At 40.2% G+C, this 14,080-nt stretch overlaps 2 protein-coding genes across 18 annotated transcripts in view; both read right to left on the minus strand.

The window, feature by feature from the left end:
• LOC123650602 (putative ankyrin repeat domain-containing protein 19) overlaps window positions 1-6,840 on the minus strand; it is a 70,385-nt gene extending 63,545 nt beyond the window's left edge. For both annotated transcript variants that reach the window (XM_045569489.1, XM_045569490.1), the window contains exons 1-2: window positions 6,582-6,840; window positions 29-143 (exon numbers count right to left, since the gene is read on the minus strand). In XM_045569489.1, coding sequence (XP_045425445.1) covers window positions 29-143; window positions 6,582-6,832 — 366 coding nt within the window. In that variant the 5' untranslated portion in view covers window positions 6,833-6,840. The remainder of the gene's footprint in view (window positions 1-28; window positions 144-6,581) is intronic.
• Window positions 6,841-9,747: 2,907 nt separating this feature from the next.
• LOC123650647 (synaptonemal complex protein 2-like) overlaps window positions 9,748-14,080 on the minus strand; it is a 45,811-nt gene continuing 41,478 nt past the window's right edge. For 4 of the 16 annotated variants that reach the window (XM_045569587.1, XM_045569582.1, XM_045569586.1 and 1 more), the window contains one exon: window positions 13,180-13,423. The gene's annotated coding sequence lies outside the window, so the exon portion shown is untranslated. Of the gene's footprint in view, window positions 9,877-10,392; window positions 10,433-10,905; window positions 11,212-13,179; window positions 13,424-14,080 lie in introns of those variants that run through there. The other 12 variants (XM_045569604.1, XM_045569592.1, XM_045569581.1 and 9 more) reach the window with 7 other exon arrangements.

The raw sequence follows: 14,080 nt of genomic DNA on the forward strand, positions 1-14,080 counted from the left end.
CATGCTAAAATACCCGGCTGCTCTATACCTTCATCAGAGCTGTCCTGTTTTTGTTGTCAGACAAGTTAAGTTTGCACTTTCTCTTGATGAGGAGTCTCACCACTTCTGCCCGGCCCATGGCACAGGCAAAATGTAGAGCAGTCCTATGAAAGTGAGAGGACATTTTAGAAAATTGTAGTGCATTATCTCAAAACATACAATGATTCACATAATTGTGAACAATAAATAGCATGTGATTCCTTGGGCTTCAAAACAAATATCTGATGTTCCTGTGAAGAAAGTATAATACTTTTTAGCTCTTACTACTCACTACATTAATGAAAGAGCAGCCTACTGGAATAGAACCGGCTTGGCCTTTGGATTCAGTTCAACTTGGGTTTGAATCCTACTTTAAAGGTTGTCACTTACTAGCTGTCACTTAGGGAAACTGAAGCACAGAAAGCCTATCAATAAAATGGGGACCAAAATAGCAGCTATCTCACAAGACACCAGCGTGATGCTAAAATAAGAAACTATACAAAGTTATTTAGAACTGTTCCTAGTGCAAATAGCAACCCAATGATTGTTAGATATTATCACTATTACTATTACTGCTATTTAACAAAGACAACACTTGAATTAAGTAAAATGATACAACTGTACCAACTTTGTGGTTTATTTTAAGAATCAGAGATAACACTGTAGTTCAAAGATTCTAAGATGGTCATTTTCTCACATTTCAAAATTTCTGATGTTGGAATGCTTCTTGTCATTCATGATTTATTTAAAACACATTGGGCAGCATTTTGAACCTTCTCTTATTGATAAAAAAATAATGCGGCATCACACGATCCATGGTGTCTCACTTTAAGGGAAATATGGTATATACAACAGGTCTACGGCAGTTCTAATCATATGGTAGGCATTTAAATAAATTTTACTTCTTAACAATACTATGGAAAAAGAAGGCTGAAAGAACAACAAAACTTTTTTAAAACAAAGTAGTTCTTTTTTTTTTGTCTTTGATAAGGTCACTTATTTCAACTGCTGAATACTTAAGAGCATATGGAAGTGTTTGACCTTGGAAATTCATATGTGCAGGACTGTTCTTCCTTTGGGCTTCTATTTGCTGCTGACAGTTGTAGCTTAGGTGTGATCACTTATCATCCTTTTTACTTCAGGATACTATGAGGGTACAAACATTTTGGTTACATTTTATGACTTTGCCTCACCCAAGCGAGGATTAGAGGCACGCCCTTCTCCTCTACAATGCTCACCACTCCATTAGTTGTGAGTTTAGCCCCCCAACCCCCTAATCCCTGGAGAAGTAGTTCTTACTTTGATTTTCAAAAACTCTTAACATAAAGGAAAGTCAGGATTCAAACGAATGGGCATGGCTCATTTTTTTCAATATTTAGATTTACAGAATATATGCAAATTAAATATGTCCAGTGTTAACATTAGCATTTAATACTGTTACAAATTTTAAAAGGGCAATTAAATGTGATCTTTTATAATTTTCTACCTTCAAAATTCTTTTGTTTGAAGGGAGGGAGGAAAAGCTTTGATTGAGATTAAGTCCTAATCCTCCAATTTTAAATCTCTCAACTTGCTCAGGATGGGCAGATGAACAGGTAGTTTTTCAGGGTTGGCTGGGTCCTTAGAGACAGTAGAATATGCTTGCTACATAACAGGTATTCAGGTTATGTTTGATGATAGGTGGTTGAAAGAATGGATAAATTAAGTTGAAGAGTTCAACAGTTTGAAATTAAACTCTTAGAAAGTAAAGCACTACTTTTGCAACAAGAATGACCATTTTTATATGCTACTTTTTTCATGTTCTTAAGGGTACAACTAAAATAAAAGGATTCATCTATAACTGCTTGCATATACATAATAAAAACATCTGTATATGATCACATGTATACACAATGAAAATTTACAAGCAGAGATGAAAAGATTCCCTTTACATCTGAAGAGGCTAGAAGTTGGCAGAAGATTCCAATCCACAAAAAATAAAAAATAAATAGAAAGTAAGAAATTATTTCTATCTGCACAAGATTCATATTTCTGTGCTTTTTCATGCCTTTTTGTATTCCATGAGGTAAACTAGGGCCAGAGTTAATATTTTCTGTTAATAACTGAGAAAACTCAAATGTTCATTGACTTGCCTAAGATCACAGAATGATTAAGTGACAGAAACATCATTTAGACCTAGAACTTTATATTTTTAGTCCGTTCTCATTCTTATTATACTTTGGATCAAAGAGTTTGTTGCTTGAAGGGACATAGATCAGAGTTTCCAGCCTAGCTTGAGTATTTACATTGGTTAGGTCATTTAACCTCTCGTCGTCTATTTCCGTATCTCTAAAATCAGGATACCTCTGCTTACCTTAGAGTGCTGTGAAAATAATACAATACATGAAAAGCACTTAGGGTTTCTGACACATAAGCTTTTTAAGGTATAATAGATAGTAGATTATCATATATTGAGAACTGTGAGAATGGTTTATACTTTAAAAGTAGAAGTTTTTCTTTCAATTTCTTATGTCAGCTTTTTTCCTCTCAAGCTGCATGTTTATTCATATCTGATTGGATAGTCTTTCATCCATCTTAAATTTATTATGGATGTCCTGCCTCTTAGGAAGGCTTTATTGAGCCAGTCACACAGGTGGAGAAATAAAGGGCAAAGTGAAGTGATCTGCTCAAGGTCACAGATTTAGTTAGTAAAAGAATCAAATCCCAGTATTTCAGTATCTGGGTTTTTGTTTAATTTTTTAAAAATTACGTTATAATTCGTACACCAGAGAAATCATCCTTTTAAAATGTACAAGTCAGTGGTATTTAGTATATTGACCAGGTTGTACAGTTATCACCACTAATTACAGAAGATTTTTTATCATGCCATAAAGAAATTCCTTACCCATTAGCAATCACTATCCCTTATACCTAGCATACATTACTTCTGGGTTTTGAGACACCCACCTTTTTTGAGATCATAAAGGAATTCATGTTTGTTTTTCTAGTACCTGTATTTTTGATTTTTTTTTACATCTGTTTGAAGTTTATCTTGATATGCAAAGTGAGGAACACATCAAATTTTATCTTTATCCACAGGCTATCCAGTGTTGTAACACCATTTACTAAAAGTCCTTTTCCCATTATGTGAATTTCACTTCAATAAAAGAATAGTCCTTTTTCTCCCTGATTAAAATGACATCTTTGTCATATACTGAATTTCCAAATAGATTTTGGTCTATTTATGGAATTTCTTTTTCCATTGGCCTTTTTATTCATGTGCTACTCTACACTTGGTAAAGGTAGCCTCTCCATCACTCTTTTTTAGGATTTTCCTGGCTCCTTATTTGTTTATTCTCACAAATAAACTTTCTAATTGACTAGTACTGTGAAAAAACCCTGCTAGTATTTTTGAGATTACATTAAGTATATAAATTAATTTAGAAATAAATATTTTTTTATGATGTTGAGTGTTCCTTGAAGAAATGTGGTACCTTTTAATTTGTATGAATCCCTTTTGAAGGAAAAATACTTCAGACCACCAGTATTGGCATAAATTATATTTCCTAAGCACCTGTAATACTTTTGTCATTTCCACTCATCAATTTTTGTACATTACTACTTGGCATTGCATTTTTTCATAGTTATGTCACAGTTATCTCTGGTAGTTTTATGAAAATATTTTTGTGTTTCCCCAATAAAATATTACAGCTCCTGGAGTGCAAGGGCCTTTGTTTATATTTCTTTGTGCCTTCTATAGTAGCACAGTTAAATAGATGTTTTTATGAAATTTAATGGATATGTGGCATACAACATTCACTCAAAATGAGATCTTGAAGTTTTTCCAGTTAAGTCCAGCCTGCACTGATCTTCTATTTCTGTCCTTTTGTGGCACCCATCATTTATACCAGGGATCAGCAAACTTTTTCTATAAATGGCCACATAGTATTTCAGGCTTTGTGTTCCACTGTAATCTCTGTTGCAGCTACTTAACTCTGCTGTTGTAGGGTGAAAGCAGCCACAGACAATATGTAAATGAATGTGACTGCATTCCAACAACACCTTATTTGTAGACACTGAAATTTGAATTTCATATAATCTTCATGTCATTAAATAGTCTCCCCCCCTTTCTAAAAATGTAAAAATCATTATCAGCTCATGGGCCATAAAAAAAAAAAAAAATAGATGATGGGCTGGATTTGCCCACAGACCATAGTTTGCCAACTTAGTATTAGTTCTGTACTTCTACGGTCTTGTAGAAGAAAGAAGATAGATTTGAAAATCAGCAAACTAGGATTCTTTTCCTGGCTTCACTACTTACCACTTAACTGGTATGAGCTTCACTTTTTTCTCTTAAAATGTGGGTAATCCTAGCTTCACAGAGTTTTTGTGAAAATGAGATGGTGTATGTGTGGAATTATTTAAATTGTAAATGGGAACTTACTTACTGTAGTTCATTAACTCTAAGATACTGTTTCATTTTTAAAGTGATAGCGTCTTGATGCTGTTACCTGGACAGATAACAAATCCTAATTTGGTCTTCATTGTCTGTACATGAGTAAACACCAAAACCAGAATCAAAATTTGCAAATTGTGTAGGTGTTGGTAACTTGGAAGAAAATCTTGGCGACATAAGTGGACCACTCTTGTAACTGCTAAGAACTGAATGGTCATGAGGAGGCCTGGGTGTTCAATCAGATGAGTTAAGCAATCTCCCTAAAGTCAGAGTCAAAAGTAAGATAGCGCTACAGAATTGCAAAGCCAGCATATGAGCTGATGTTTGGTTTTAAGAAATGCTCTATCACCAGTGTTCTTGTGAGGCACAGAGAATGATTCAGAAAAGAGTAGGACTCTAAATATGAAGAAATTGCTTAGCAATTCCTTAAGTATTTTATTCTGCTTTCATTTTCCTTTTTATATATACCCATAAGTGATATATAACAAACAACCTGGAAGTATAAAAGAGGTCTTTTATATAAAAATTAAATGAATTCATTTTTATATGAAAATGTATGGTAAATTCTAAGTGAAAAAGTAAAAAAAAAAAATCCATTATATGGGTTCTTCGTAATACACTGCTATTTTTAACAGTGTGGAGAAAAACAAATTGCATGTATACCTAATTATTTCCTAAGAATATTTTTGTACAACGGAATGACACACTTTGTGGGTAGGAAACAGTATCTTGTTCCTCTCTTAAATCCAAAGCCTTCTCTTAGAAGGGACACTAAATATTTTCTCCTATGTGGACAAGTCACTTGTAGGTCTGTAATAAAGTACTGTGCCCAATTTTAAATTAGAGTTCAGGTTTTCTCTTGCTGATTTGAAAGAATTCACTGTAAAATAAACATACATTTTTTTCATCTGATATACACATATGTGTGTGTATGTGTGTGGCAAATATGGTGCAAGTATGTTGTCTTTTAAGTTGTTAACTTTTTTTCTGATATGCAGGGGGTTTAAATTTTTTTTCCACTAAATCAACCTTGAGAATACTTGCTCGTGAGTTCCTTTTCAGGAAAGTCTCCATCAACATGGAAATGTATCAGAATGAATAGGCATTTGTGTTCTCTTCTAATATATTTCTCATTTCCTCTTTTCAAAATTCGTGATCTTTATCCCATCAAGAACTTATTTTTGTGACATAAAAATCTATCTAGGGTTCTCCAAACAGGTAACAGACATTTCATTTATCAATGATTCATCTTTGTCTTCTAATACAAAATGTCACCATCATCAAGTTCTAAATACTTGTATATATTTTTGGGTGTTTCTGGATTTTCTAGTCTGTTCCCTTCATTTATCTATCTCTTCAGCTGTTAGTAAATCATTAACCTATGGAATTCATGGTATCTTTTCACATCCAGAGGGCCAGGGTTTGCTCACTCCATTCCAAAATGTCCTTCACATTATCACAATAGTAAAAGACAGACACCATGTGTCACTCAAAAATTTTAAAACCTTCATATATTTATTTGCTTTATGTAGAATTGATATAAAAAGAGTTCACACTTTCAGAAAAAATGAGTTTTCCTCTTCAAGAACACAGAATCATCTCCTCACATCAAAGTTTCCCTCCAAGTTCCCTTGGTAAAGAACACATATACACAGCTGTACCTCCATATGACATGGATATTGGATTTTCTGTGAAAATTTTTTGCCCAGAAGTCAATATAGTATGGGAATTCTCTCCTTAAGCACCTTTCAATAACGCATATAACATGTTCTAAAACGTGTACATTAAAAATAAAATGCTATATATACTTAATTTCATTTGTTAAATCACTTTAAAATTGTTAATAAAGACCTCTAGAAGGGGAATGATGAGTATATTAGAAAGCAGCTAAGCTTCTGTTTTTCTGTTGCTACTCATAAAGACGACCTAGTGGGGGGGACCCCTCCAAGGAGTCCACCTCCCAGGCGGTGTGGGGCCTGTGGAGGGAGGAGAGCCCAGCCCCGTGGGGGACAGGAGGGCCAGGGAGGCCAAGTCCAGGAAAGAACGTTTCCCCCACACCCTCCCGGCCCTGGCCCCAGCCCCGGCACCCATCCCACAACCCCCTGTCCCAGCTGGTGATTCCCATTACCTGCGCTTCTCATCTCTGCTGTTCAACCATGTTGGATCTCTCCTCAGGACGGTCTCAACTGTACATGCCTCCTCAAAGCAAGCAGCGTGGTGGAGGTTGCTTAGCTCTTTCGTATTGATGTTGTAGCAGGTCTCCGTGTAGGCCTTCTCAGGAATCTCGCCCCTGTGGGCCACCACAGCCTTCCACAGGCTGCCCTTGGAGGGCGACTTGCCCTCGCCCTCCTTCCTCGAGGAGGTAAAGAACTTCTTCATGGTGCCGGTTGCGGGCTTCCAGACACCTCACCTACTCCTCTCCCCCTCTCCCCCCCCCCACCCCCCAGCCCAATCCAACTCAGAGAACACGGTCTGGACACAAGCTCCAAGAAAGCTTGTTTCCGACACAAAGTGAAGTGACAGGCAGAAGAGAGCTGAGCCAAGCCGAGCCGAGCCGAGCCGAGCCGAGCCGAGCCAAGCCAAGCCAAGCGGAGTCAACCTGAGCCGTTAGACACAAGTGCGCATGCGCACCTCGGAACACCGTCCCTGCGCATGCCCGCCAATGCTAACGGACAAAACCGTTTTACCCGTGCGAAGCGGGATCCGGTTGCCCAGCTCCGCGGCCTTCGCGGTGTGGGTCTGGATGCTGCAGCTCAGACGCCTGTGCAAGCTGGGGAGGCTCGCCATGGGCTGCCTCAGGGTTCCCACAGATGTTCTGCAACTAGGGTATGCCATTAAGGCTCCTTGTACAGGGTATGGAGGGGGTTTCAAACCTGCAAATGGAGATCTACTATAGGTAGATTTCAAACCTCCATCTGGAAGTCTGTAACCCAGATCATAAGTTTTTTTCTGGACACAGCCTACATTTTTTTAAGTATTATGTGCCAGGCATTGTAGTGGTAACTTTACATCAGTAAGATAATACCTTTTGAAAAAAAACTCTATCCAAGGTTCCTTAACATGGTCTATGACAAATACAATGCAAACTAGCACAAGCAGCAAACATCATTTGAATAAATGATCATACAAAATAAACAAATGTAAACTCTGTAATGATGTCTATAAAACAGAAAGAAAAATTTTGAATAAGCCATTTCAGAATGAGAGCTTATAAAATAAACTTAAACAGAAAGAGTTTTGGAGGCAAAACACTACCTGACTTTAAAATATACTACAAAGCTATAGTAACCAAAATAGCGTGGTACTGGCATAGAAAGACACACAGACCAATGGAACACAACAGAGACCCCAGAAATAAATCCACATGTTTACAGCCAACTGATTTTCAACAAAGGTACCTCTAATATTCAGTGGGGAAACGATGGTCTCTTCAACAAATGGTGCTGGGGAAACTGGACATCCATGTGCATAAGAATGAAACCAGCACCCTATCCTATCTCTCACTATTTACAAAAATCAACTCAAATTAGGCTAAAGATTTAAATGTAAGACCCTGAACTAAGAAACCACTTAAAAAAAAAAAAAAAAAAAAAACAGAGGAAATGCTTCAAGATGTTGGTATGGAGCAGGCTTCTGGGCAGAGGTTTTATGGAGAACACCTCATAAGCACAGGCAATAAAAGCAAAAATATACAAATGGAATTATATCACACTAAAAAGCTTTGCCGCAGCAAAGGAAACAGTGAACAGAGTAAAGAGACAACTGGATGGGCCCAGTGGCTCATGCCTGTAGTCCCAGCACTTTTGGACGCTGAGGAAGGAGGATCACTTGGGCCCAGGAGTTCGAGGCTGCAGTGAGCTATGATAACACCACTGTACTCCAGCCTGGGTGACAGAGTGAGACCCTGCCTTAAAAATAAAAAAAACAGAGAGAGAGAGAGAGAAAGAAGGGGAGAAAGAGAGAGACAACCAGCAGAATGGGAGAAAATACGGCAAACCATTCAATAAGGGATTAATATCTAATATTTAAAATATACATGGAACTCAACAGCAAAAAAGCAAATAATCCAATTAAAAATGGGCACATGAACCGAATAGACATCTCTCAAAAGACAACACAGAAATGACCAATACGTATGTAAAAAAATGCTCAACATTACTAATCAGGGAAATGCAAATCAAAATCATAAGGAGCTTTCATCTCACCCCAGTTATGATGGCTATTATCAAAAATACAAGAAATAAATGCTGGTGAGCATTGAGTTCTTTGTAGATTCTAATTATTGGTCCTTTATCAGATGTATAGCATGCAAATATTTTCTCCCGTTCTGTAGGTTGTCTATTGGCTGTTGATTGTTTCCCTGGCTGTGCAGAAGCTTTTTAATTTAATCACATCCCATTTATTTATCTTTGTTGTTGCTGTGATTGCCTTTGGGGTCTTCTTTATAAATTCTTCACCTAGGGCGATATCTATACGAGTTTTTCCAACCTCTTCTTCTAGAATTCTTATAGTTTCGCGCCTTAGGTGAACTAATATCTTTTGTAACAACCTGGATGGAACTGGAGACCATCCCCCTAAGGCAAGTATTGCAAGAATGGAAAAACAAACACCACAAGTACCCACTATTAAACAGGAACTAAATGATCAACACTCATGTGATATATGCAGTAAAATTCAATGGAAATCAAGCAGGTGAGAGCGGGGAAGAACAGACAGGCTAAGTCACACCTAATGTGTTCAGTGCACATTATCTGGGTGATGGACACACTTATAACTTTGACTCAAACTGTACAAAAGTAATTCATGTAACCAAAATGCTTGTATCCCCATAATATTCTGAAATTTAAAACAAAGTCTACTGACCGAAACATTGATCACATCCATAACACAAAGCATCTAGACTGGCATTTGACCAAACAACAGGGCATCATAGCCTGGCCACACTGACACATAAAACTGACCATCCCATTCCCCCTTTGTAAAACAACCAAGCCCCTGGGACCTGTGCATACCTTTTGTGACTCTGTTGCCACTTGACAGTGTTAACAGCGCCATTCTCAAACTCCCCTTGTCCTTTGGTTTCTGAGATCTTGTACAAACCCAGAGGTTCCCCTGCTTCTGTCTCCTCCCAAGACTTTGAATTCATTCCTCTACCATTTCTGCCAAGGCACACAGGTGAGCGAGGCTTGAGAAGTATGTGGGCAACAGGCTCTGGCTGCAGACCGGTAAATCAGCCATCACCACACCAGGAACCGCACACCATCAGAGATGAGCGTGGCACCACACCAGCCTCGAGAGGTGGCTGCCTAAGCATGGCCCAGGGTGGGCAGAGGTGGGAGGAAGACCTTGCATGAGGAGCTGGAGCTGGGCGTGGAGGCACATTTAGGGGCTCACTTGGGGGAGAACTGGGTGAAAAGTGTTTCCTACCAAAGCAAGAATATCAGGGAGAGGAGAAGTGACAGTGTGTCATGGCACATTCTAGAAAACTCTAATAGTAAAGAGGAGGCTTCGGTACAGGGTAAGTAAGTACAGGGTAAGTAAGGTCGGGGCAGAAGATGAGGCTGAAAGAGTACAGCCTGGAGTGCTTCGCTAAGCGGGAGCTGTCATGGTATCCAGCAGGGTGAGTGGGCTAGATGTTGGTGTGGACCAAGAACCACAAGCAGCCAAATTATTGTTACTGGGAAAAGGAGAAGAGCTAGGAGACGGCAGGGGAAGAGGCACAGTTGTGGCATTTCCCCCCACAGAATTAGGGAAGATGTAGGCTAGATCCTATAGGAGATTTCACTGGGAGACGCCACAAAACATCGGCAGGGAGAGAGTCAAATGTAAAATTCTGAGTTGCAGGACCAGGCGGTGATGCCACGGCTCTGCAGGGGAGGGTCTGAACTGGGGACAGGGCGGGGAAGCAGAGGACAGGAGTCAGTTGTGGACACACTCACCTGAGGTGTGTGTTAGCACCTGCTGGCCTCAGGAAGCCATCTGTGCCAAGAAGAGACAGGAACACAAGAAAGTAAAGAGAAAGCCAAACACCTCCCAGATACTAACCAGAAATGGGGGCTGGGCAAGCAGCCAGAGAAAGAGGAGAAGCCAAGGAAAAAGAGATCATTTAAACAAAGTCAAATGCTACAAGGAGGTGAGCCTGGGCAACAACTGAAGAAAAAACCAAAAAGGCCCTGGGTTCAGACCTTGGGAGGCAGCTAGCAAATTGCAGGGGCTTTAGAGTGAATGGGAAGTCAAACAAAAAAAACAAAAGGTCAAGCAAGCCACGTGGAAATCCCTGCTAAGACCTGGGGATACAGGGAACAGAAACAGCAGCTGCTGAATAGGAGGAGCCGCTAAGGGCTGTGTTGAACAGCTGCAGGAGCACCCAAGTGAGCTGAAGTTAAGGACCCGCAGGGGAGGAAGACGCAACAGCCAGCCACTCAGTACGTTTATGGGGCAGAGACAAAGGGTACCTCTGGTCCCTTTGTCACCATGGGTAAAACACTCAGAATATACTTTCCTTCTGAGTCACCCTGTAGTTATCTATGGTCTCCAACAAATGCCCCTGAAAGCAGCCTGTGAGAGCCTGAACCTTGGAGAGAAGCGGCCTTGCTCTCTCCTTGTCATGGGAAGCAGCCAGGGGCTGGAGGGATGCACAGAGGGAGGGTGGCTCACACGGTCTGCGCAGCTGTGCAGGTGCAGAAGCCAGAGTTCACCTACTGCCTGAAGACAAAACGGGTCCTCAGAGGACAGACGGTCAGGGTGCAGAGGAACACCTGCGAAGACCAATGAGGCACACAGGGCAAAAGAGTCTGCGGGGGTGGGTACGGGGCTCCCCACCAGTCAAAAAGGAAGGGAGCCTTGGGCCAGAGCTGGGGACAGGCCCAGAAGTGTGGCAGTCTCCAGGGTCGGAGCAAGGTGGAACGAGGGAGCAGATCATCTCTTCCTCCCCCAAGGGCTGACTGTCAGCCCTTCCTTCTCTCCACATTGCCCAAAAATTCCTGCTTCCTGCCACTGCCCAGGCCAGGGCAGCTCACACGCCACTGGGCATGGCACTGCTCAGCCCGCTTTCACACTGGTCTGTGTAACCGCCGGACTCACATCAGTCTCCCCTGCTTCAGACTGCCACCCCTTGGGGGCAGGGGCAACATCACCTTGAATCCTCAGCACCAAGCACAGCACCCGGCACACAGTAGGTGCTTGGGAAGGATACGCTGAGTACGACATTATTCAATGGAGACTCACTGGTATTCTCAAAGAGATGTTTCCCAATATCTCAAACTCATGGTTTTTGAAACTTACATCAACCTATCCTCTATATCAGCTCTTTGAATCTTACACCTGCCACACTCTCTCAGAGCTGTCCTCTTTTTCATTCCTGGTGTCACTACTCTCATCGAAGCCTTTATTGTGGCAATAATCTCCCCTAGTATATTGAATTCTTCCTTCATGCTGCCACCAGATTAATCTCCCCAAACCACTGTGTTCATTTTATTATTCCCAGCTAAAGGTCTTCAGTGGCTTGTTCTCACCTACAGAGTAAAATCTTTCTAATCAAGCTAGCGAAGGCATCTTAGTTTGGGCCTAGCCAAATTTAATTCCTGCTAAATACTCCATAATATTATGGCCTCACACAAATTCTGCATTTTTCTGCCCCTGTTCCTATATTCATGTTAGTCCCTTTTCCATAATCCTAGAAAACCCCTCATCCTTCACGCTCTATTTCAAATGGCACCTCTCTTCCAAGAAGCCATCTCTGATCTCCCCAAAAATATGTCTCTTTCCTTCTCACAACTCCTTTACCCATGCTCAGTTTACAGCTCGTTTACAGCACTTGCCACGTAAAGCTTTGATTTACAGTTACCTGGATGTCTTGTCCTCTCTAGACCAAGTTCCTAACAGCTAAGATCATGTCTTACCCATCCTGGCATCCTCCACACAAGCCAACTCAAAGGTCTGTAGAGGAAAGTGCTCAAATGTATGCTCACTAGTCACTGGAAGTCATATATATTCTTCAGATTTACTTCAGTGAGGACAGCCAATGCAATGGCACTGAGATCCTGAAAACGCCAACTCACCAGAAACTGTGAGCCCTGAACTGGATATACCTAAGTGGAATGAAGTTAGTTAACCTCATTCATTTTTTTACCTTAAACAATAAGTGCTCTTACACTTTAATAAAGCCTACAATAAGGTACTAAAACACAGCTCATTAAAAAAATTCTAAAGAAAACAGATGACAAAAGTGGAGTTATAAACATTTGTTTCAGGCAAATTAAACTATAAATTAAACTACATGATGTAACTAAGATCATATAATGAATAAACTGTGAAGTCGACAGTCTTTAATTTCACTTATCCGATCACGAAGGGATAAAATCATGATGACTTTGTAGATGATCTTAAATTATGTAGGTTTCATTTTTCTAAAATAAATTTAAACACTCAACTGTATATGCAGTTTCTTGCACTCAAGCTTCACTAGAGCATTTATTTAGTAATTATCACATGACAAATATTTCTCCTCTGCTAAAGATGACAATTTTGTTAAAGTGCTGGAGAAACTAGAATGTTTCCAGATCAAATGAGACCTCCCAGTAACTTTATTTTCAAAACATCAACACCATTTCCACCTCAACTATTTTCATCATTTTCAAATTAAATTTCTCCTTCCAAGAGAGGAAGACATTTTTCAAAAAAACAATTTTACTTTTAAAATCGTAAGAAAGCGAGACCACTCCAAGTTGCTGAATATCCTGAACTTTTTACTATCAGACCAAATTTTAATACTAAAGGTTAACTTTTATGAACAAATGGATAATAACACAATTACAACTACCAACATGCTATATTCTATTCCAGCTCTGCAGTTCCCAGGGATTCTGTTTGGAGTGGAGCAAAATGAATGAGCACAGAGCCCCAAAGGACGGCTTGTGTGGCTGAGCCAACAGCAAACTTGCTTTTTATCTTCCTCTTTGGGCGTTCAGACTGGTGGAAAAGGAGAATGGGAATTAGTCAAGGCTGACCTGCTCATCTCTTGGTCCCTCAGAACCCAGTGAGCCAATAGGAATGTCATTTCTTTTTGTTGGCTATGGCACTAACTCAGAAATTCCATGAAGTCGCATCTTACATTAAGGCCGCTGAGAGCTCAAGTCAGTGCCCCAGGTGGAAACTGCCTGGCGTCAACATTATCCCCCCCAAAACTCTTAAAGACGTGCCACGTTGGAGATATATATGCCTTCTCTTGACAGTCTAACACAGCAAGTGGTTTTTCCTCGGGTGTTGGAGAAAAGACAGTTCTTGGTTAGGGCATCAGATAAAGTGGCTGGCCTGGCTTCAGGTGCCACACTGTTGTTGTTAATAACCAGATTGGCATTCAGCCTAATTAGATGCTCATAAACAAGAGGTAGGTAGGAGCTGATATCAACTGAGGGAACAGATGCTCCCATCCTATCCAAACCCCAGGGCACATGCCCATGGAGAATAGCACACAGAATCTCCATGTGATTTCAGTTATTTCTCCATGTTTTCTGTGTGCAGCACATATAACTTAATTCAGGCATGGCAGACATTACTAGTTACCTACCCAAGACCTATTCTCCTCTGCTTCGGTATTAACAGAACCCCACTTTTAGGGGATGTGGT

Source organism: Lemur catta, chromosome 15 (assembly GCF_020740605.2).
Source record: "Lemur catta isolate mLemCat1 chromosome 15, mLemCat1.pri, whole genome shotgun sequence".
NCBI classification, from domain to species: Eukaryota; Metazoa; Chordata; class Mammalia; order Primates; family Lemuridae; genus Lemur; species Lemur catta.